Source organism: Mytilus edulis, chromosome 8 (assembly GCF_963676685.1).
Source record: "Mytilus edulis chromosome 8, xbMytEdul2.2, whole genome shotgun sequence".
NCBI lineage: Eukaryota > Metazoa > Mollusca > Bivalvia > Mytilida > Mytilidae > Mytilus > Mytilus edulis.
This window is the reverse complement of record NC_092351.1, coordinates 64,460,662-64,487,282: the sequence shown is the minus strand read 5'-3', so window position 1 is coordinate 64,487,282 and position 26,621 is coordinate 64,460,662. Positions and strand designations below refer to the sequence as shown.

The 26,621-nt window shown below is 33.3% G+C and overlaps 1 protein-coding gene across 2 annotated transcripts; it reads right to left on the bottom strand.

The window, feature by feature from the left end:
- Positions 1-1,094: 1,094 nt before the first annotated feature.
- LOC139486073 (uncharacterized) lies at positions 1,095-26,383 on the bottom strand. Of its 2 annotated transcripts, XM_071270769.1 has the most exons (6): positions 26,263-26,383; positions 24,773-24,974; positions 20,898-21,025; positions 3,947-4,142; positions 2,138-2,264; positions 1,095-1,311 (listed from the first exon to the last, which is right to left on the bottom strand). In XM_071270769.1, the coding sequence occupies exons 1-6, from the start codon at positions 26,321-26,323 to the stop codon at positions 1,309-1,311; spliced, it is 717 nt and encodes a 238-aa protein (XP_071126870.1). In that variant the 5' UTR covers positions 26,324-26,383; the 3' UTR covers positions 1,095-1,308. The 2 variants fall into 2 exon arrangements, with proteins under 2 accessions (XP_071126870.1, XP_071126871.1); XM_071270770.1 differs by lacking the exon at positions 2,138-2,264.
- Between the last annotated feature and the right edge of the window lie 238 nt (positions 26,384-26,621).

Genomic DNA, 26,621 nt, shown 5'->3' with positions numbered 1-26,621 from the left:
TCATAATATAAGTTCCCAGGAATAAATATTACAGTATATGTTATTAACGGAATAAATGATATATATAGAATATTTGTTCCAACAGGAAATGCATATATGTTATGAAAATGTTTATTACAAAGTTTCCATTCCGTTAGAACTTCTGCTAGGCGGAACAAATATACGTTAACAATATCAACTGGCAGAAAAACTAAGTCCATTTATAAGTAAAATACGGATTATAAACAGGATTTTGTTTTCTTCATAATTTACTTCTGAATACTACCTTATGATCATAAACACGCATCTGCTCACGTTTGTTAGAAATCCAGGATGTTTTAAGAAATTTATTAAAATTTTCAAAACTTTAACTACAGATTGAATATTTGTGGACTGCACCGACGATGACGACGGAATGTAGGACCGCCATATCTCGCTTTTTCGACAAAAGTCGCAGGCTCAAATAAAAGGACCTAGATTTGTAGAAAAGTTGGAACAAGAGATCAGAGCTTTGCACGAAGAGGATATATATTCCTCAATTTAAAAATGATTTCAAAATTAAATAACAGCAAATTCCATTAAAGCATTATCTGTATTTTCTTACCAGTACCGAACTTTGGCTACTGGGCTAGTGGAACCATCGGGGACCCAAAATTATACATCGTCTATTTATCTCATATTATGACCAGATTTGCTACATGTAATATACAGGTATATTTATCATTCAGCAGAAATGGTCGAACATAATAAGGATATGTGGCATGATTTCAAAATGGGACAGCTCTCCCCTTACGTTCAATGTTGTACAGGGAAAATTTATGCCGAAAGTGTAAATATTGATACTATTTTGTACCCCTGAAACTAAATTTGAGGACGACGGAATGTAAGATCATTATGTATTGCTTCTTCGTCTTTTGTCATAAGCTGGACAAATATTCACGACAGCGCTATGAAATTAAGTGAAGACATGACTTGTATAACCAAACACACACACACACACACGACCCGTTACATATTTCTCAATGTTGCTGTTGGTTGTTTGAGGTTGACGAGGTCGCTGTCTCATTGGCATATGACCAACATCGATCTACACAACTTCAAGTATTAACGAAATATTTTCAACAAACGTATATTCCAAACTAGCAAAATATATTTACAATACTAATCATATTTCAGAGTTGCAAAATACACATCCTTATCCAAAATCTCTCAGAATAAAATTATTCAGAAATATCGATTATGATGTTCCTTGAAAACAATGTGGCAATGGTACCGTTTGTCGTCATATCCGTCATGAACTTGTGTGGTTTTCCCGTTATTGTTGCACCATTACTAAAAATAGATAAAACAAAATCATATTACGTTTAATGTAAAGAAAAGAAAGTTGATCATGTGTATATCATGTATAATGTTTGTACAGAGGCGGATTTATGGGGCGGGTCCCCTACCCGCCCCCCCCCCCTTTTGGGAAAATATTTGGTTGCTTATATAGGGAATCATTGAAGCGTGACTGGAGCGGGCCCCCTCTTAGGTCAGTCAGTGGGCCCCCACTTATGAAAATTTCTGGATCCGCCACTGTTGTAAGCTATTGGCCCATATGGGCATACAGTGCTTTTTCAATAAAGAATAAAGAATTATTCTGCAAAACGTTTTAGATAAGATCAGTAGTAAAAAGCAGTTTGATATGCGTTGTCTTTCAGTCTGTTGTTTTATCTCTTTTTCATATCATCTTGAAAACTACAAAAGACAAATAGAAACTGTAAAAGGAAAATTTATAAGCAGGAGATCTATAAATATGTCAACATGACTGGAATTGTCAGCTAACTCTTAATAGAGTTACAGTTATTCCCCCTTAATGATGTTTTTTTTACTGACAAAAAGTTACCATTGTTAAAGATGCAAGTTGGTGTTTTATTTTAAGTAATCAATGATAATATTGGGAATGGAAATGGTGTCAAAGAGTCAACAACCCGACCAAAGAGCGGAAAACAACCAAAGGACATAAATGGGTCTTCAATACAGCGAGAAAATCCCACACCCGGAGGTGTGGCAGTGCATCATCTGGCCCTTAAACAAAAAATGTAGACTAATTCATTGATAATGATGAACGTCATACTAAACTCCGAAATATGTATTCGTACATGAAAAATGAGTTTACCTTTCTAAATTTGGAAGCAATATTCAAACCACTGGACTGTCCACTTGACATTCCACAACAGCAGATACAACTGCATGCAATAACAAGACTGCCAAACACAGCCACACCAACCAGAACGGGGACGTACCTAAATACATGATAGATTGAATTAATTGTGCACGCTTTATACCACCGATCACAGCTTCAACAATCAGGGAAATACCTATAAACTAGAGTGTAAGGTTGTATATCCCCAATACACTTAGACGTACCTATATAACAAGAAATACATCAAAGTGTAGGATTTTATGTCGCCAATCATAACTCCGCCAATCAGGACTTAGACGTACTTTACATATTAAACAAGGATGAATCAAAGTGTACGGTTTTATATCACCAATCACAACTCCGCGATTCAAGATGTAGACGTGGATGTACATATAAACTTGCATGTATGCTGCCGAACACGTAACTTTATTTTCTTACACATGTGCTGTCCGTCATTTACACACGCATTCTGCTTGCCACTCAATATATACTTGCTTACATGTATGATGTCAATCACTTAATATTTATTTTCTTACACATATGCTGTCCGTCATTTACACACGCACTCAATACATGTGTATATGTACTTACACATGGGCTGACTATCATTTACACACGCACTCAATATATGTAAATACTATGTACTTACACATGTGCTGTTCATCATTTACACATGCAATCAATATATATTTGTATGCTATTACACATGTCTTGTCGATCATTTAGGGAGTTACCATTTAATTTTTATGGGGGGCTAGGATGTAATTTGAAAAAAATAGGCAGGACAGGAGTTTTGAGTAAAAAAAAAAGGCAGGATGAGACACTTGCTAAAAAAAAAGTCAGGATAAACTAAAAAAAAAGTCAGGACCGAACATAGTGAAAATAAAAAGGCAGGACAGAGATTACAGCTAAAAAAAAAATGCAGGACAAAATGTTTCCTCCTAGCCCCCCCCCCCCCCCCCCCCCCCATAAAAATCAAATGGTAGCTCCCTTACACACGCATTCAATACATGTATATATGTACTTACACATGTGCTGTGTCATTTACACACGCATTCTGCTTGCCACTCATAATAATAGTAATAATAGTCTTTTATTCAGAAGCAATACAGCTTATAGAATTTACATATACAAGTATAATATATACATGCTTGTATGATGCCAATCACTTAATATTTAATTGCTTATACATATGCTGTCCTTCATTTACACACGCATTTAATACACGTGCATATGTACTTACACATACGCTGACCATCATTTACACACGCACTCAATGCATGTATGTACTTACACATGTGCTGTTCATCATTTACACACGCACTCAATATATGTTTGTATGCTATTACAGATGTCTTGTCGATCATTTACACATGCATTCAATACATGTTTATATGTACTTACACAAGTGTTGTCCGTCATTTACATCCATACTCAATATATGTATGTATGTACTCGCACATGTGCTGTCCGTCATTTACACACACACTAAATACATGTTTATATGTACTTACACATGTGAGGTCCATCATTTACACACGCACTCAATACATATATGTATGTTCTTACACCTGTGATGTTCATCATTTACACACGCACTCAATATATGTATGTATGCTCTTACACATATCTTGTCGATCATTTACACACGCATTCAATACATGTATATATGTACTAACACATGTGCTGTCCATCATTTACACACTCACTCAATACATGCATATATTATGTACTTACACATGTGCTGTCACTCATTTACACACACTCAATACATGTACTTACAGATGCGCCGACCACCACTTGCTGCAGAATTCTTCCCTATGGTCAGATAAAGCTCTTTTGGACTCATCTTCACAGCATATGTAGTCATGATAAATGGTATCATAACAGCAGTAGCGGGGACACCACTTTGCATCGATTTTTCTACCACTGAGAACTGTGTATTCTTTGCAGCATTCGTCACCAGCTACTCCGGTAACTGTATAGTAAATTATTTTAGTATTTAGGCAGCAACCATTTGATTTTCTCGGGGGGGGGGGGGGCTATGGGTTTTTTTCTGGACAAATTTTGTTTTTTCGACTGCGGCAAAAAAAACAATTTTTTTCTTTCAATTTTAGCATTACATATAGTGGCAGCTGAGGGTGAAACAAACAATTTTTTTTTCTCAGAAACCATAGCCCCCCCCCCCCCCCCCCCCAGAAAATCAAATGGTTGCTGTCTTAATTCCAAAGGAGATGCAGTATAAGAAGTCAAGGTTTTTATGATGAAAATTGTCACTGAACGTTAAACAAGCAGTAATCAATCAATCTAGATTTGTAAATTGTGTTTTAAATTTGATGCAATAACAATGAGAGTAAGTGGAGAAATAAACGCTCATAAACTCATTGTGTAGAGCGTTCCGAAAAGGAGACATTGTGAAACCTTGTTGACCACAGTAAAGGATCCAAAACTTGGTTGATGTCCGATGGTTGTATCCCCCTTATTTACGACCAATTCTTTAGAATGGCGACATATGGTTGGAAACACACCCTTTTGTATCCTGGCTCAGGAGCCCCCTTTAATAATGGCTGGATCCGACACTGGACCGTAATCCGTTTTCTCAAATTAATAACAGTTTTAAGCCAACCTGTCCCTCATAATGTTCGTTGGACATTCAGGACATAAACAATTAGTTTGATATACATGCATCGCGTTATGAATTGACCAACTGTTTCAGATTTGTGAAGGGAGGTTGTAACATAAGCGCGTTCACAATAAACTTACCACACAAATTCAGCATAACATATGTACATAGAATACAGATAAGTATACTGCTCGTCATCTTTCAATTGACATTTAATCCTGGTGACAACAGTTCAGATTTGTATTAATTCAAATTACAAATGGATTACCCGTCGAGTCACAAAATAAATGATCAATTCAAGTTCACTCAAATTAAGTAAGTAAGTAATTCTTATTGAAATAAAATCCAGACATTGGACTATCACCTAATGACAATTACAAATAAACATATAAGTGTTTACACAATACACAATAAAACGAAATTATAAAACACAGACAATTATCATCACTGATATCCCATGTCATATGACGATTGCTTTACAAAATAGTAGATTTTATATACAACATATGTAAATTCATATTCAAGTTTTACCGAATTTTCGTTCCATGCACGGGCTCGTTTCAAATTTAGAGTTGACGATGTCTTACCAATTATTTATCAATCATTGTGTGTATTAAAACATGTCGCGAACCAATTATTTTAGTTTTTCAACGCGACAATCAGATTATTTTTTTCCAAATTTAACACTAAGGAATGAGAGGAATTTGCATTCACAATATTTTTTTTTCTGTCATCCGCTTTGCCAGAATATTTTATTTTTTTTCAAATTTGGGATCAGAATTAAAAAAAAAATAGAAAAAAAAACATACCTCCCCCTCCCCGGAAGTTAAATGGTCCTTCCCTACGAGTTTTTTGCATGCGTAGTTTTACTTTTATTCAAACTTCTCTTGACATCAAAGATAGAGGCGAATGATCATACATATACCAAAGGGGATTCAAACTCATAATTAAGTTAAAAAAGACTGACGAATATATATAGAGAATGCGGATGTTTGTTTCTTAAATACATAAATAAATTACTTTAAAACGATTATTGATTTAACTAGAATATTTACATATTAAACTAATTTGATTTTTTTAATAAGATTTTCCTTTACAAAGATCATAGTACCCCTTTCACTGATCCCATGTAGGTATATTCTTCTTCTTCCGAATACGGGAGTAGACTCCTAGGTAGGAGTGTAAAACTTCCCGGATCTTGTGTTCTATGTACATATGGACTAAATTTAAAATTAATATGACAAAGAAAAATAGTTAACAATAGCATATATACATTATACAGTGGCTTTGTAGTTTAATAAGTTGTTGTGGATCCTTCAAATGTTAGAGTGGATATGCCTCTTTTGAAGGATTCCAGGGTGTCAGACATACCTTTTGCTTCAGGTAGTGAGTTCCAGTTCGAAATAGTGCAAGAATAAAATGAAAATTTATAGAAATCTTTATTTGTTGATATTTGCCTAAATTTATGTTTCCCCCTAGAACGTCTTATCAGATATTGTTAAATTGTCATTAGGAACTTCAACTAACCCCCAATTTATTTTATATAGCATAGTTAATCTAGCTTTTTTTCTTCTTATTTCTAAATTTTCCCATTCCAACGATTTAATTAAATTTGAAACTGCTCCAGGTGATCTGTCTTTATAATCATTGAAGACAAACCTGGCTGCCTTACGCTGTACCTGCTCAACCTGAGTGATGTGTTGCTTTTTGTACGGATCCCAGACAGGGGAAGAGTATTCGACGACTGGACGGACAAGTGATGTGTACGTAAGGTTTTCTTATGTGTGCAGTTTTTCAAGTTCCTACGAAGAAAACCTAAGGTTTTATTTGCCTTACAGGTAATATTGTTTATATGTGTTCCCCAATCAAGATTATGGCTTATAGTTACTCCTAAATATTTACTGTCTTTTACTGCTTCTAAAACATGATTGTGCAATATATAATCAAAAGCGGAAGGTTTACTTTTTTTAGAAATATGAATTACATAACACTTCTCGGGATTAAAATTCATTTGCCAGTCCTCTTCCCATTGTACTAAACTAGATAAATCTTTTTGAAGTAATTGTGCATCAGAACTATATTTATTTACATTTTTGTATAATAAACAGTCATCTTCAAAAAGTCTTGCATTGCAAGTTACATGTTCGGCTAGGTCATTAATAAAGAGGAAAAATAATGTTGGGCCTAAAACTGTTCCCTGAGGGACACCAGAGTCAACAGCTAATTTTGAAGATTTAACACCATGAAAAGTACCTGCTGTTGCCTGTCAGCTAAAAAATCATTTATCCAATTTAAATTTTGATTCCTAATACCATAAAAGTCTAATTTCTGGGCTAATCTTTGATGGGGGCCTTAACTCAATGGAGGATCAAAAACTTTTTTATAAGAGGAAGGGGTGTCACTGAATTCCATAAGAGGTGGCTTGCTCCCTCCATGCTTTAATAGTGATTCCCTATATAATCAACCAATTTTTATTATTGTTATTTGTTATTCAATATAACTTCAAATTTGAATTTGATGCTTGAATTACCAAAAAAAGGTTCTATTGTTGATATTCTTGCTTAAATTTCCCAATTTTAAAGTTTTGGCTCTAACAAGTCCAGTTCAATGTTAGAGTTTTGTACAACTAAGAGTCACTGAATATGCATAATATCATATTCTTTTCCTGAATATGCATTTACTTTAACCTGCCACTGGACTGTTTTTAAACAATTATCCATCCAATAACTTAAAAATATGGTCATGGGAATTATTTTATTTTTGTATGTTATTTATGATTATAGACCGTTTACAGTCATTTCAATTTTGAGGTCAGAAATATTTTTTTGGTTTTGGAAATTAATTAAACTTTTAATATAGATATGTTTGCTGGAAAAACTGTAAATCAGCGATATTTCACTATTGATTTTTTCTAACTTAATTGATAAATGATTCTATTTTTTTGCAAGTGGAAATCCTTTATGCTGTAGCTTTGGAGAATTTACTAGTGTAAATAATATATTTTGTGATTCAAATGCTAAAGCTGATTGTAACAAAGTTCTTAGACTACCTCTTAAATCATGCAACAAATCCATTGAATCTCACTGCAGACGTTTTCATATAAACTTTAAAGGTGTCAATAATGAAGCTGACTTATTAAAATATCGTGGAGGATTGTTTGATATACCAACAGAGCAATGCACAATTTGTCCAAACCATAGGTACAGATTAGGCTTAGGATGGAGAAGCAGTCAATTATATATGCTGAATTATTGTTCAAGGCGAAAGGAAATACAAAAAAGAAAGAAACCTCTTTTCAAAGGAACTATTGCTTTGTGTCAGTCCCTTTATCTGTGGAAACAAAGACACCAATTAATACAGATTGGATCAGGTAACAATCTATTTAAAGAATAAGTCCAATGAACCAATATTCAAACTAATAACAAACCTTTGAACCTCCTCATGGGGTTATTGATAATGTGATTATTTGGCCATTTGTTACTGATTATTTGATTACTAAACCAAATATTATTGATTATTTGATTGTCTGATTACAGACTCTGAGTTTAAAGAAATAGTAAATGATAAATGTGATTATGGGAACCCCCCATTTGGGGCCTCACTTTTCACTCTGTAACAATGTCAGGATTTACTTTCCCTGCATGATAATACATTAAAACAACATCAATCATTGCAATCATATAAACAAAAACTAGTTAAACCAAATCCAAACAACATAATAAATTGTAACTAACCCATGCTGTACATTCTTTGTATGTATTTGACCTATGCTTTGAATGATCTTTAGTCATGAACAATTATGACATCCTCCACTTCAATATAAAGTAAGTTTTTTTTACATTTTGATTACAGGGACGTGTGTACTTCTTGTCGTAAAGAGATAGTGAAAGAATTAAAGGACCATGAAACAAAGGATAATATAAATTCTGAGTGCCAGCTGAATGTAAGAATCAATTATAAAAATATAAAAAAGAAGATATGGCGTGATTGCCAATGACTGAATGAGACAACTCTTCACAAGAGATCAAATGACACACAAATTAACAACTATAGTTCACCGTACAGTCTTCAACAAAAGGCAAAGCCCATACTGCATAGTCAGCTGTAAAAGGCCCTGAAAAAACAAATGTAAAACAATTAAAACGAGAAAACTAATGGCCTTATTAATCTACCAAAAACATTAATGAAAAACAAATATGTAACACAGCAACAAACGGAATTACAGGCTCCTGACTTGGGATAGGCACATACATACATAATGTGGTGGGATTAAACATATTAGCTGGATCCCAACCCAATCCCCTGACTTGAGACACAGTGGTGTAGCAGTACAACATAGGAACGAACTATAAAAATCAGTTGAAAAAAGCTTAACTCATCAGATGGATACAAATAGAAATAAATCTAACAAAAACACAGAGTGGACGTGGCTGGGTACTTGTATATCCCAAAAACAAAAAGAATAAGTACAGATCTGAGAGTACTCGCAGCAGTTACTGATCATGCCAGCTAGTTCAAGTTAAAATCACAAAACATTTCTGAAATCATTTACTTATTTTAAAGAAGCAAATCACTTACAAATTGCTTTCAAATTATATATATAAACAAATTGTTTTCTAATCTTTACCATTTATTGAGACTTCATCAAAACAATTGATCTAAAATCAAGCCACATCAGGAAATCCTTATATTGGCGGTGTTCAAACTCCAACTTGGCCAAAAGGCCAAAACGAAGAGAAAAAAAAACCAATATTTGCAAAGTTATTGATGAGCTGTCTGGTACAATACCTTCCACTTTCGGTCCTTGTATCATATAAATATTGATAGGGTTACTGGGTATACTCATTTTTATATGATTACCAAAACCATAGTAGATTCAGTTATTTTCCATATATATATTTAAATGATGCAAGATTGGAATTGATTGATTTTGTTTTGGTTTTTTTTTCCAGAATGAAACTTGTATGGAAAGAGATCTAGAGACAAATATGGAGTTGCACAGTCAGTTTTACCTAGCAGATCAACTAGACTATCTTATGGAAGAATCACAATCATTAGAAGAAAGTGAGAGATATGAAATAACAGTAAGTCAGCCGTTTATAATGTACATGTATCTATCAAGTCATATTTGACATAGCTTTTATGTTTTTATGCAACGCTTGTTGATAAACAGGTAATATGCATAAGCCTTATCTGTCTGTACATTTGTATGTTATTCCCCAAATGATTTCCATTCTCTAACTTAAATTTTCCTCAAACAAAAATTATAGAACTTATACGTAATGCTTATAACCTCAAAACATAGATCAATTTCCAATTTGGGTGGTGTTACTTTTACCAATCCTTAATTGTTTGCCTCTTAATAGTATTATATCCAAACGAGGGCATCATCTGTGTCACATTCTCCATTTATTATATAAAGTGGGGTACAAAAGGTCAGCACCTATTTTGAAGCTTTCTATTTCAAGTCTGATTGTTATGCCTCCGCCGCTATGTGAATTGGGCAATATGTTTTACCCATGTCTGTCTGTATGTATATGTACTTATGAAGATCCCAAAATTGGCTTCCATTCTCTGACTTAAGTTTAAAAGTTGATGAATTTATGTATAATGATAACCTTTGAACTGTTGCTTATATTTTTCATAAAAGTTTTTTGAATTTTACTTATTGTTACTGATGGAACAATGAAGGTAAAGTTTGATATTGGCAAATTCCACTGTCATGGTTATAGATTTAAAAATGGTGTGACACAAAAAAATGTAAAAACAAGACTGGTTTAATTACTGTCATTGTGTTATTCTTGTTTCTATTTGCTTTTAATTTTAGAATAAAATAAAATAACAACAAATCTCTTTTTTATAGAATGAAATGTATGTGGAAAACAAGCAGAAAGTGGAATGCAGCAATCCTGGTTACCTTGCAGAATTTGACAAACTTGTAGAAAATGAATCAGTAAAAGAAAGTGAGACTGTCACAACTGAAATTACAGTAAGTTTAAAACTAAAACACTTTGATATTGTTACATGATGATATATATGACTTATTTACTCTATCATCCGTTGTTAGTGATTTATATGTTGCCTGCGTCAGTGTCTTCATCGGTGGAGTCGCAAAAACTTTTGTCACACTTTTCTCATCAACGTAACACTGGGCACAATCTTTATATGGCTTAGGCAGCAACCATTTGATTTTCTGGGGGGGAGGGGGGGGGGGGCTATGTTTTTTTTTGGAAAAAAAGTTTGTTTCCAGTTTTTGGAGAAAAAAATAATTTGTCCTGAAAAAAAAACCATAGCCCCCCGCCCAGAAAATCAAATGGTTGCTGCCTTAAAGCTTTAACATTGTGTTATAGTGTGTGTATTTATTTCATTGACTATCAACTTCCTGTTGAAACTTGTCGTTTCTTGGCAACATATGTTTTCCATGGAAAACTCACATTTAATGTTATTTTTGATCCTCCTTGCACTTTTGCGGGGACATAGAAATACTGGGTGTCCGTCCTTCAGTCCATCCATATGTCTATCTGTCCAGTTTTGTTAGTGCTCCCAAAGGAGGAATTCTTGCGAGGTTTTTATAAAACTTATACTAGTACTAAAGGTTAATATCAGCAATATCTCGGACAAGTTCTAAAATCGACTTTTTTTAAAAAGAGTTGCCTGCTTGGAAATATTAATATTATGGAAAATGACCTCGTTAACACTATCATAGGTATAAATTCATTAAATGTGTATATTAGCTATACCTCGATCAAATTTGAAGTTCAGTACTAAATGTTATAACACTTAATTTTTTTAATTATTTATAATCAGTGTAAGATTTTTCATTAAATTTTATATAAACATATTTTTTGTAGGAATTTTCCCAGACAGATTTTACAGATGATGAATCTCAGGGTAGTGTTTGGCGGCCTGACAGCCAAGAGTCTGTGCCTGAAAATGACTTAAAAAGAAAAGCCCTGGATAATTTTTTGACTGTTTGTGGTCTAGATCCAGTCAGCCAGCTACAGTGTAATTGGGAGGAAGCGTCTGAGCGCACTAGAAGAAATCACACAAATACAGCAACTTCAATCTTTCAAGAAGTTTTGAATGTTATTGCTCCTGGACAAGTGTCTTCTTTATCAAATGCTGTGCTACAAAGATTGTCTTCAACACAATCAGCTGACAATAATATGCTTGAAGTTTTATCTGCAGCATATAACCAAGCCACAGATTGGGGAACACAAAGACAGATTTTATCTCTGTTTGCTGGAAATTACTCCTTAAAGCAATTAAGGAATTTATTCCTGACTTGTCAAAATACAAGTACACCACAGCTAGAAAACATTCTTCAATGATTGGTACTGGACAACCTGTGAGTAAAACATCATATAGTCGAGAGGGTTTGACAGATGAGCAGATAAGCCATTTCATGGACTTCATTATGAGTCCATCCATAATGACAGATGCACCATATGGAAAGACACATCTCAAGATTTCATCAGGGGAAGTGTTTCATGTGCCAAAAATAATATTGAACAGTGTAAGAACCTGTATTAATGAAAATATGAATCCTATTGTAAAGACACACATTTTGATGCCACAGCAAGTTCAAGATCTTATTTGAGAATAATGGAGGCAGTTGAACCAAACATTAGAAAGTGCATGAAGGGGCTGGACAACTATGCTGCTGATGGAGCCAAAGCATTTGAAGATCTAAAAAAAGTTGCAGAATTACTTGGAAAACTGGGGAAGGGAGCACCATGGCAAGAGTCTATCCAGAAATCCTTAACCTTGGGGAAGCAATCCCTCAAAATAGAATACAAGGTAATTAACTTATTTTTTCAAAGAAATGTCATGTTGTGTATCAATGTAAAAACAAAATGAGAATATTATGCACATCTAAATTTTCCATTAATAAAAACGAATTTCTGAATTCCATAAAAAAAATTCTCTCCAATATTCGAGGACATTGTAGATCAGCAACTCTTAAACACAACTGTGCTAACCATACCGAGTTGCTACACATTTAAGAAATTTGGAATCTCTTTCTTAGCTTCCAGACTTACCTCGTAGTTGCGACAAAAAATGAAAATAATTATAACATGTCGAGAATCTTTTTGTTCTTTTCAGTTGCATATTTCCAAAGAATCTGAAACTGCAGACCACTGTTGTAACTTTGCCTTATCAGATCAATCAAAAGAATATACTGCTTCTTGTCAACATGAGCACAACCAAGTGTGTAAGAAATGTGATGACTTAACAGAAACCCTGGTAAAAATAGAGAAATCATCAGATGAAGTATTATATGAGTCAGCTGATCAAGAAGATGACACCATATACATGGTTGAACAGGTAAAAAATCCCATTGTATATTTGCTGATATCTCGCAATTACCCTAAAAGCCCCTTACCGCTGAGCTGATATCTTGCGCACAATTACCCTAAAAGCCCCTTACCGCTGAAGCTGAAGTGGACTTAGGGATTTCACTCTGTCTGTCTGATAAATCAGTTTTCCACATTTTTTTATGTCATGCTTGAATATATTGATTTTATGTTTGGTGTATAGTTTAACCATGACAAATTACAGATAAAGTTCCAATTCTGTTGTGGTCTGATGATTTTTGCAGAGTTATGGTTCTTGGACTTAGGAAATTAAAAAACGTAATCAGTCTTCGGCACTTTTTTTTCATCATGTTTGAAGATTTTGATTTTATATTTGGTATAAACTTTTATAATATAGTTTAAATATGACAACTGATACATCAAGTTCCAATTTTGTTTTGGTAAAATAAATTGTCAATCCGTAGGGACTATTTATTGCCATGCTATAGTCTTAGAATGGTGGATACTATTCATGCTGGTTTGTGTCCACGTTGTTCATTAATAATATTTCGCAGAGTATTCATCTGTATATGTATATCTATACTGCATATCATAATGAAAAAAAAATATGAATGAGGGTAAATGTTGATTACACAAAAGTCCATCTTAATAAAATTGAGAATGGAAATGGGGAATGTGTCAAAGAGACAACAACCCGACCATAGAAAAAAATAACAGCAGAAGGTCACCAACAGGTCTTCAATGTAGCGAGAAATCTTAATACAGTAACTCGGTTCTTTTTTTTGGGGGGGGAATTTGACTTTTAGATGAAGAAAAACAATCGCAGCATCATTTCATACCAGTTTTATCTTATCCTGGTATTTCCTTTTGAAATTACAGCTCTAAACCACAACTTTAACTAATATAAATAACTGCACCATTTCACATATTTACTAATATTCATGTACATGTATTATATTTTATATTTCAGAGTATAAAGGCCGTTCAAGAGTGGAAGAAACACCTCCTGAGATCCTATAACCAGGACACAGCAAGAAGTGAAATTTTGTATAAATTATCAAAAGATGAAGTTTTGGTAGAGAGAGACTGGACTATGAAATTCCTGCCCATGCGCTATAGAGAGTCTCAGTCTAAATGGTTCGGCAAAAGAGGGTTAAATTGGCATGTTAGTGTAGGATCATATCATACTTCTGATACTGATGACCTTAAAATGCAAACCATTATCCATGTCTTCGATAATGCTTCCCAAGATGCAAGAACATCAAACGCTGTACTAAGAAACACTCTCCTACAATTTCAACAAATGAATCCTTCTCTTAAAAAAGCTTACATAAGGTCAGACAATGCTGGATGTTTCCATGGTTTTTTGGCAGTCAGTGAAATAGCACTTATCAATGAAGAAGAAAACATTAAGGTTGTGCAAATGGATTTTGCTGATCCTCAGGGAGGAAAATCTATCTGTGATAGGAGGGCTGCACACATAAAATCAGCAATTAGAAAATATGTGAATGAAGGACATGATGTGTGCACTGCAGCTGATTTTAAGAAATCACTTCAGATATGCAGTTTAAAAAATGTAGCTGTGGTTGTTGCACTACCTCCAGAGAGCAGTAACAAGAAAGAGATCAAATCTCAAATTCAGAATATTACAACCCTGAACAACTTTGCCTACCAACAAACAGGTATAAGGGTGTTCAGACAGTATGGCATAGGGGAAGGAAAGATTCTTACAAATTCATCGCTAAAGCTGCAGTTGTTAAGTTGCAGTAATATTACAGTCGTAGAAGCTTTTGCCGGCCACCTTAGTTCAATTCCATCCAGAACAGCCAGGCAAGGTATTATAGTTCAAGACTGCAGAAATGAAACATGCAATATTGCGGTAGATCAATCAGATGTTGATATTGAGGAAGAGGTTGATGATATTGGGAGCAACCTGTTTACCTGTTCAGAACCAAATTGTCTATCAACGTTTAGCAAGTATGGTAATTTGGTCAGACATTTGAATGTTGGTTCTCATAGAACAAAACCAATGGTTTCATCTTTAATTGATAAGTCTAAGATACAATATGCTAGTAAAATTGAACAGAAATTGGTTGTTTTACCTAGCTGTTGCCACGAAACTACAGAACGTGAAAATTCCTGCAAAGTGTGTGAAGGATGGGGTCTAAAACAAAGACGAACTGTAAAAAAATTCACTACCACGCAAATTTCTTTCCTGAAGGAAAAATTTTCAAAGGGAGAAAGAACTGGACACAAGTGTGACCCGGAAGAAGAATGAGAAGTGCTAAAAGCAGCCTTGGAAAAAGATTTTTTTCCAAAGATGAATTTTTATCAGCTACTCAGATTGCTTCATATTTTAGTAGACTTGTTTTAGAGAAGAGGAAAACAGCATGCAATTCTTATGATGAAGAAGATATGGAAGCTGGAATAGCTGCTGAGACATTGTAAGAGTTACAAGTCTTGGCCAGGAACTAACTTTACCACTAACTTTGTTATATTAATCAATTTGTAGTCTATGCTCAATTATGGTATTTCTGTTTAATTGTCTTTCTTAAACTCTTTTGGTTTCCAATTGGTATATAGAAAATAGCCTATTTTTAAATATTTCTGTATTATTATAAGATGAAAAAGGGGATATTTATTGTTAGATCCCTCTCTGTCTTTCCATCATTATTATTTTGGTGTCTTTAACTTTTGGGGGAAAAAATCATTCAATAAGCAAAACATGATTTGCAGAACAGGATGCAACCCTCTGAAAAGTCGTAAGGTTGTAAGTCACTGGCGTAGATGGAATAGGCTCGTAAACTTGATCTGCTGCAATTCAAATCTTGCTTATAGTGTAAAGGTATTTATTGTTATGAATTCATGTCTTTTGATAAGGTACATCATAAATATTCTATGTTAATATTATGTTAAAAAAACCTCAGTCATGGCTTACTGACTGAATTCTGTCCATGGTTAAAGTTTATGATAAGGTTATATTGTAAGAAAACCTATTTTGTCTAGTCAATGATGTTTGGTATGTAGTTGTATAACCATTGACATGCATATATATACTATAGTATCCATGAAACTATATGACCTGACACCTTCAGACATGGTTCATTGACTTTTTAAGTTCAAAGTTAAAGTTGGGCATCTATGGTGCTCAGGAAGGGTAAGCATGACTTGCATCTTGCATGAAACATATATATGTTTCTCACAATGGTCATGTTCTGGAATGGAGAAACGGGATTATGAGTATAAATAATGTGTTTGTCATTCAGTAAATTATTACAACTGTTGTTAGCTGAAAAATCCTTACTTTTCTAATTTGTCATATAAGGTTGTCAATATAATTTGATTTATTAACCTATATCAAAGTTGTCTTGGTTAGAATGATAGAATGATAGAAATTTAAAGATATGGCTTAGCTTTGTGTTGCAAAATTCAAAATTAATCTTACTTTTTATTAAATTTAAGATTTTTTTTAAACCTTTTTAGCACTTTAAAAAAAATGTTTAATGAATAAGGTAGAGCCAGCAATAATTGACATTGGTAAACAATTATAAACCCATCTTTAATCATAAAAAAAGATATTCTGTTCTCAAAACTTGATAAAAAGTAATACTAAAATAGGTTGCTATGGCCTTAATTTGGTTGCTATGCAACATTTTTCTTCAAAATATTGATATAAAATACTGATTATGTGTGAAACATATTAAGTGTTGTTTATATATGTTTATTCTCGTGGTATAATAAAACACAGTTATTTTTAAGTCTATTCTGATAAATAAGATTTTTTTCTTTTTTGATTTTTTTTAATTTTCACCAATGCTAAAAAAAAATTAAATCATTTGCTACCCATTTCTTTTTATTAAAATAAATAATTATACCATAGATGAACAGGGAATAAGAAAGAACTTCAAATTGACTGTTGCGATTTTTTTAATTGGCATAGGAAAAATGGTGTTTTTCGCATTTATTATTATTTTGAAAAAGTTGTAAGTTTTATGTAACCATAGCAACAGCAAAATTAATTGTTCACTTAAATTTTTTTTTATTATTTATAAAATAAATGATTAAGCTATGATAACTTAAAAGATATTATATGCTTCAGCTTTTTCAAAGCTGAAAAAGTTGTATATTTTGTTTAAATTATTGCATTTTAGTCCGTATAAAGTGTATTGTATTTAGTTGCTATTGAAACCCTCAAATTTGATAAAAATTGAAAAAAACTTTATTTATGTGTTATTCTTGTTTCAGCTGAGCATTTATCATCATTTTTATGAAAATAAAAAAATATCACTTTCCAACCATAGCTCAATAATTCATGTCCAAGGCTCTTAATTGTTCTATCATGATGGATGAATTCTTCAGCTTTTTGGAAAATGACGCGTCAGCGGCATTGTTCCGATACCATAGACCAGAACAACAGGAAGTCGATTATTGCCTCCGCCTACCGCATTCGGTTTCATATTTACTATTTTACAAACTAACTGGTATCTGTTTGTATTCCGCTACACTCGAACAAAGTGTTGTAGTCGGACGGGAACCAGTTTACATACTTTATTTTATTTACAACAAAAATGTTGACCTGACCATAGAAAGGCTTGTATAGTACGCGGTTTTATTCTCCAAAATTGGACCTTCCAGAGAGGGTGCGGACTATAGAGTACAATAAGCAAGAAATAAGAGAACAAGTTCAAATTCGATGCGAGGTGGTTTGTTTACGTTCCGCCATCTTTGTTATTGATATTGTAGATAATTTTAACTCATCCATTAATAAGTTATTTCTATTAATATCAAATTAAAACTGATAAATATAAAAACTAAACCTTTCATTACAAATTTCTCGTTTCTTTTCAATGCATTTGAAATAAACTGGTATCTGCTAGATTCAAACGATCCAAACATAGTAAAAAAGACAACCGTAAACCAGCTTAGAATTTGTAAACTACAAAACGTAATCGGTTATTATTCATTCCGTTTTGGTGTTTCATACCGACTTATATGGTTTGTATAAGCTTAAGACCCTTCAAACATTAATGTGATAGGTATATTAAAGACTGTTTTACAAAAGGATGGAACTGTTTTACTTTCAAAGTCGTATTATAGTGATATCTGTCATGTACGGATTTCGACTCTCACCGGTTAATTTCTTCGTTTACACGTGCATTTTAAACTTCCTGTTAAACATCGCATAAGTTTCAAAATTGTTTTTTAAGTGAACTAAACTTATTTTAACAATCATGAAGCGTTCTAGAATCATTTTCAAGCAGTTTCTACTTCTGTTTGATGATGGAAAACAGGTTTTCTCAAGAAAATACCGCAAACGATCGAAGGAAAGTTTGAACAGCATTAAACCAACAATCATGCACAATGCTCAACTGGTTAAAAAAAATGGATAAGAAATATCCAATACCTCATATATATGATTAAAAATACACATTTAGTTGAGAAAAATAAATATATACAAAATGTACACGTACCCCAAAAAATGTGAAAGTTAATTTATTTTTGGACAATCCATTCCTTAGGTATTTAACTCATTTTGCTTAAATATTGAAAACAATTCTGGCAACCCCTTTCTTATTTTTACTCTTTTTGCTTAAAATACTGTTAAAATATATATTTAACATGGGTGACGAATTGACTATATCAGGTGTGGATTTAACCAGGTGCCAATTTGACTAGGTGCCGATTTGAGTATACCGGGTGCCGATTTGACCAGGTGTCAATTTAACCAGGTGCCGATTTGACTACAATTCTTTGAAATTAACGGAGTTTCATTAGACCTTTGATAACAGTAACAAAAAGATTATTTACCTAAAATTTTGTGGGAGAAGGGGGTACATACTATATACCAGTGAGAAATATACAAGCCTTTCTACGGTATTTTTTTGTACAATTCAGGTAGTCTTGACCTATTCATTTGTCTTAAAAAAAACAGCCAGTTGTAATCTTCACTTCACACACACACACACATATACGAATATCAATTATATGCTTACGAGACATGTTGCATTGTTAAACTAATTACGGTATGTGAAAATCAAGACTTGCATAATAAATATCCCAATATTAGAGACAGTGGCGTCATTTTTCCTCAAAGCTTTCAGCTCTTTGATTATAATTCTTTGTTCCGGTATCCATTATTGGTCATGATCTTGATTGGTGTTTGGTTGCTGCTCAACTACATATATTACAGATAAACCTATGAAAAAACAAGCATTTTTTTTAAACGAACCTTTTCAATTTTCAAATTGATCAAAATATACATGTTTTTATTCACAAGTTCAAATCGAGACACCCTAACTAATCAATAAGAGGCGGATTTAGAGGGGGCCCGGGCCCCCTCTTTTTGGGAAAAAAATTGGTTGCTTATATAGGGAATCACTGAAGCGTGACTGGAGCGGGCCCCCTCTTAGCGCAGTCAGTGGGCCCCCACTTATGAAAATTTCTAGATCCGCCAGTGTCAATCATGTGAAGGCTTGGTACGCTTTGGATCAATTGTTGGGTTTTTTTGGTAAGGGGAGGGATTAGATTTATGAGACGACGGATACCCAGTGATGGAAAATGCTCATTGTGGTATTTTTATTTAAACCAACAATAAAATAATTGCTATTTTCAAGTCATTATCAACCATTCATATTGATTTTTTTTACCAACAAATGGACTTAACAGATCGTTTGAATCGACATCATGTGGGACGTTAATATAATAGTCCTAGTCATCATGCATGCTTTTTTTAATGGTAAATGATAATTACAAAACCGTAAATATGAGTAAGAAATCTACAAACTAGAGTATGAATTATGTTAATCGGATCTAAAAATCTTTGATTTTTTATATAAATCTTTATACATCTTATATATCTTGTTTTCGAACAAAAATGTCAATAAGCTGTGATGTCACAGAAGATGATTTACATTAACTATCATTTGCAGTAAGAACTTCCAACCAAATATTATAAAACGGTTATATTATACCGATTACTTTTTTTTAAGGTGGTACCTAACACTACAGGGAGATAACTCTGTAAAATCAGCTAAACGTTTTAATAACGATGTGTTGTTAAGAGAATATTAAGCTTCTCAATGATCAAAATTAGTGTTTGTCAAACTGCTATATAACTAGTGTAATTTTTCTGATAAAATGGTTGGTTCAAATTTTCTGATTTTTTATATTTTTGTCAAAGGGTCAAAGAAAATACTTTGTCAAAATTTTATGAAAATTAAACGAGCCACTCCGAATTGATTTTCATGAAGTCAAAATATTTGTTTCTGTAAAATTTATATTTAGGGCATTAGAGAAAGAAGTGTTTTTCGTCCTCTACCTCATTACAGAATTTGCGATATCTCTGATCTCTAGGGATCTTAAGATGTCTACCCTTTTCTATTAAAAGAGTGTGTTCGCTAATTCTAAATTTTTGTTAATAGTTTTCTGGAGTCAGAATAATTATGTTTTAGGTAAAATTCTTGTTTCAAGTTAATCTTAATATTTTTGTATAGAAAAATTTTATTACTTTCACTTAAGTCCTTTATCCTTTTTTTCCAATAGCTTATTGAAAAAGACATTGCAATTAGATTTAATTTGCTTTAATGGCCTGTAGCACCAACATGGCATGGATTAATTCCCTATTTTTTTTTAGAATTCTCTTAAATTATGATTATGCAGTTGTATCTTTTTAAAATAAGCACTTTTTTTTTTATTTCCAATTCAAATCGTTATGAAACATATTAACAGTTGCTGATCAAAAATTAATAATAAGTGGAATGACAGACTATAGTTTATAGATTTTTATGAATACCTGGCTGCTGATTTTGTACAATATATCCTGGTCTCTGTCGTCTGCAGCAGCCACAGCAGCAACAACAACAACAGCACGTGACAGCCACGATTAGTAGGACAGCGACACCAATCAGAATGGGAACATATCTAAAAAAAAAAAATACACAAATCACGTCTTAAATAAAATTGAGAATGGAAATGGGGAATGTGTCAAAGAGACAACAATCCGGCCATAGAACAGACAATAACAGAAGGTCACCAATAGGTCTTCAATGCAGCGACAAAATCCCGCACCCGGAGGCGTCCTTCAGCTGGCCCATAAAAAATATATATATACTAGTTCAGTTATAATGGACGTCATACTAAACTCCAAATTATACACAAAAAACCAAAATGAAAAGTCATACAAGACTAACAAAGGCCAGAGGCTCCTGACTAGGGACAAGCGCAAATGCGGCGGAGTTTAACATATTTTTAAGATCTCAACCCTCCCCTATACCTCTAGCCAATGTAGAAAAGTAAAACATTCTTATACAAAAATTTGACATCACATCTAGGTTTTTTATACTGTAACTGATGTCAAATATATATTTATCTTATTCCCTTTTTTTTCATGCACAGTTTTTCCTTTTTACCATTATATTTATCATGATTATAAATATAAAACGAATTGCTTATGCATGTGTACTTTTTTTAAAGTTTCATGCACTTCAATTATAAGCGTTTGTTCAGTTCCTTTTAAACATTAGACACCTGTCTTCGGAAAAATATGATATCCTTGAGAAGTAAGATGCTTAAATAAATGACAAGCTCAAAGTAATAAAAACGGCATGAAATCTGATACGTTCACACGAGTTTCTATCGATTCCTTCCCATTCATGTCATATTTGAAGAGAAAGTTGCTTACGTTAAAATTCAGTCGAGAAAAAGTCTTGTGCTAGAAATGATTTCATTTTACGAAACCTATCTCGTAAAACAAAGAAAATGAACAATTATTTGCTGACCTTTTAACCCGGTCAATTTCAGCTACTCAATTCTAAATTGTTCTGTAGACCAAATACACTTGTCCTATTTCTTAAAGCAAATTGCATATCACTTTACTACGTAAACATAGTGAATTTATCTATTATTTAATGAACCATAAAAATGAGGTCAATGTCACCTGAAAATTATAAAACTTATTTATTTATTCACCAGTTCATTGTCACATTACACTGAATTGTTTTTTCTTTTTCTTTTCTGGGCAGTAAGAGTTATCCTTCGTTCCTCATATACAATGTAGGCAACTGATTCTCCTCATAAAAAAATAAAAATACATTTGTGTCTGTATTTTTATCTGTATTTTATTTTTCAATTACATGTTGTACTGTTAAATCAAGCATCCTTAATCAGAACGATAGCTGTATATGTGAGTGTATGCGAGGGGGAGAGAAAGGCTTTTTATTTTTACTTTATGTGATTTATACATGCTTGTTGTGAGCCCTATGATTAGGAAATAAAATATCTTTATCTTTATCTAAGTGATATCTTGACAGAAGAGCACAAGCATCATTCATTGTAATACTATCGTCCTTTATATGCAGATTTGCGCTTTTGTCTATATAGCGAAGCTATGAAATATAATGTAGATTTTAATGATTTCTGATGATGATAAATTTGTTTATTTATTTAAAAACATTAAATGTTATGATATGGTTGCCAAAACCTGCTTTGATATTTTAAGTAGAAGAAATACCTTTTTAGCTCACCTGGCCCGAAGGGCCAAGTGAGCTTTTCTCATCACTTGGCGTCCGGCGTCCGTCGTCGTCCGGCGTCGTCCGGCGTCCGTCGTCCGTCGTCCGTCGTCGTTAACTTTTACAAAAATCTTCTCCTCTGAAACTACTGGGCCAAATTTAACCAAACTTGGCCACAATCATCATTGGGGTATCTAGTTTAAAAAATGTGTTCGGTTACCCGGCCAACCAACCAAGATGGCCGCCATGGCTAAAAATAGAACATAGGGGTCAAATGCAGTTTTTGGCTTATAACTCTGAAACCGAAGCATTTAGAGCAAATCTGACATGGGGTTAAATTGTTTATCAAGTCAAGATCTATCTGCCCTAAAATTTTCAGACGAATCGGACAACCGGTTGTTGGGTTGCTGCCCCTGAATTGGCAATTTTAAGGAAATTTTGCCGTTATATGGTTATTGTCTTGAATATTATTATAGATAGAGATAAACTGTAAACAGCAATAATGTTCAGCAAAATAAGATCTACAAATAAGTCAACATGACCGAAATGGTCAGTTGACCCATATAGGAGTTATTGCCCTTTATAGTCAATTTTTAACCATTTTTCGTAAATCTTAGTAATCTTTTACAAAAATTTTCTCCTCTGAAACCACTGGGGCAAATTTATCCAAACTTGGCCACAATTATCTTTGGGGTATCTAGTTTAAAAAATGTGTCCAGGGACCCGGCCAACCAACCAAGATGGCCGCCATGGCTAAAAATAGAAGATAGGGGTAAAATGCAGTTTTTGGCTTATAACTTAAAAACCAAAGCATTTAGAGCAAATCTGACTATTAGAAAATTGTTTATCAGGTCAAGATCTATCTACCCTGAAATTTTCAGATGAATCTGACAACCTGTTGTTGGGTTGCTGCCCCTGAATTGGTAATTTTAAGGAAATTTTACTGTTTTTGGTTATTATCTTGAAAATTATTATAGATAGAAATAAACTGTAAACAGCAATAATGTTCAGCAAAGTAAGATTTACAAATAAGTCAACATGACCGAAATGGTCAGTTGACCCATATAGGAGTTATTGCCCTTTATAGTCAATTTTTAACCATTTTTCGTAAATCTTAGTAATCTTTTACAAAAATCTTCTCTGAAACTACTGTGCCAAATTAATCCAAACTTATCCACAATCATCTTTAGGGTATCTAAAATGTGTCCGATGACCTGGCCATCCAACAACGATGGCCGCCATGGCTAAAAATAGAAGATAGGGGTAAAATGCAGTTTTTGGCTTATAACTCAAAAACCAAAGCCTTTAGAGCAAATCTGACAGGGGGATAAATTGTTTATCAGGTCAAGATCTATCTGCCCTGAAATTTTCAGATAAATCGGACAACCCGTTGTTGGGTTCCTGCCCCTGAATTGGTAATTTTAAGGAAATTTTACTGTTTTTGGTTATTATCTTGAAAATTATTATAGATAGAAATAAACTGTAAACAGCAATAATGTTCAGCAAAGTAAGATTTACAAATAAGTCAACATGACCGAAATGGTCAATTGACCCCCTAAGGAGTTATTGTCCTTTATAGTCAATTTTCAACAATTTTTATAAAATTTGTAAATTTTTACTAACATTTTCCACTGAAACTACTGGGCCAAGTTCATTATAGATAGAGATAATTGTAAGCTGCAAGGATGTTCAGTAAAGTAAGATGTACAAACACATCACCATCACCAAAATACAATTTTGTCATGAATCCATCTGCTTCCTTTGTTTAATAGTCACATAGACCAAGGTGAGCGACACAGGCTCTTTAGAGCCTCTAGTTATATTCTTAAAATGAAATTATTTTAACACTCGTATGTATTTTAACTAGTTTTATATAGAAATTGTTTTACAGTCTCTCATAATTCTTAATAGAATGGTACTTGTATTTTATATTTGTGTATTGTTTGTTTTATATTGTGTATATACTCTGTATGTACTGTATATTTATGTATTGCAAGTAGGGAGACTTTAATAAAATATTGAATCTTCAATAATTAAACAAATCTTATGCACATATCATTAAACGCAATTGTGTAATTGATCTAACCATGAGAGCTTATGGTCTGTCATAAACCAATTAAACAATGTCATTTGAACCCTGATTTTTTAATCCTGTACTTACAAATGTGCAGCCCACCATTGGATACAGAAACTGTCTCTCATTTTGTTTGGTGCCTGTAGCAGGATATTATCACAACAGTAGTATGTACCTCCAAAAGTTAATGGATTAATGCAGCATAAGTCTGAGCACCATTGTGGAGAATGGAGGTCTCCAGTAAGGTCTTTGTAAGCTTTGCAACATTCCCCACCAAATACTTCAGAAACTATAAAACATCACATAGAATTGATGACATCTGAAGCATCCTGGGTAATATTTTTAAAAGTGTACACCAAAACGTCCTGATTGGTTAAAAATGTCATAAACAATGGAAATTTAACCAATGACGTAACGTTACTGTCATTTCGCTGTGCATTTTTACAAACGTCCACTTGTAACCCAGTTCCCTTTTCCATAATAACAACAAAGAAAACAGAATAAACATTATGCCAGGGGCAACTCCAAAACGGGTTTACAACAGATTTTTTTCTCAATTTTCAGGATAGATAAATCTTGTCGTGTAACCTTTTGAGCAATTTACACTTTTAAGCTAGCTCACATATTTTTTTCCAGATAACAGCAAAAACTGCAGAAAATTATCTATACATTTGTAACTCCAAAACAGGTAAACAGACGTTTCTCTAATTTGCAGCATCTTGTTGTGATGGACCATTTTGAAATTTCCGTTTTATCCTAGCTCCGATAGTTTTTCTATTACAGAAAACTACTTGAAATTCGGGGAGGGTTGGTCAGATATTTCAGGGGCAATAGCTCTAAGACAAGTTGTTAGGTTTTTCTCAAATTTTTGGAGTGGAATCATCATGTAATGCTGATAATTTTACCAATTTATTCGTTTAAATCAATTCCTTTGATTTTATAAACTGGCCAATCGGAAATGCCTAACAAGATATGATATATATATATATTTATATATATCTTTAATATTCATAAAGATATATATGGTTGTATACTTTTTTGTATTATTTTCTTTTATCATATGGTTTCGTTTGAACCCCCCTTTTTTTTTAGAAGATCAATGCATTTGAATTAGGATATGTGGTTGGAACCCCCACCCCTCTTTTCTCCTGGGTTGGGACCACCCTTTTTAAATCACTGGATCCGGCCGTTTTATACTTTTGCTTCGCCCACTTCATTTCATCGCCTCGAATGCACAATCAAGCGTGTGTTCGCCATATTACATTGCTAAAAAAAATCAATGCACCCATAGCATTTCATAGGTGATCATAGGTACATTTATTTCAATTGAACAAGGTATAATGATTTAAATTCCAAATTGGCAACTGTTATTGAATAATAAATATTTAATCTACGATGAAACAAATTATACTGCGTAAAAAAAGTAAAAATGGATGCATGGTGAGAGTCCGATTTATATATTTCTATTTCTTTTGTTCGCGTTAAATACACAATTATTGTTGACATTTAGTCAATATTTGAATATTTGTAATTTCAAATGTATCCTTGCAAATTATGAATAAAGCATTTTAACTTACCACCAAAAGTAATCACAACAAAGACCAAGAGAATACATTGTGCAAACGTGCTGATCGCCATGGTTTATTTAAGTTTGTAATTTAAAATGAGACTTTTTGTGAATATAAGCGTGACTATAAACCATCTTGTTTTCAGAAAATGATTATATATTAGCATTTTATTCGGGCATGTACTAAAATGTTGAGTGGAGTGGAGTGGCGTGGTGGAACGGTGGAGTGTTGGAGTTCAGTCATAGATTAAAAACATGGATTGTAGAAGTACAAGACCGTACTTTGACCTATAATGGTTTACTTTTACAAATTGTGACTTGAACGGAAAGTTGTCTCATTGGCACTCGTACCATATTCTCTTATATTTC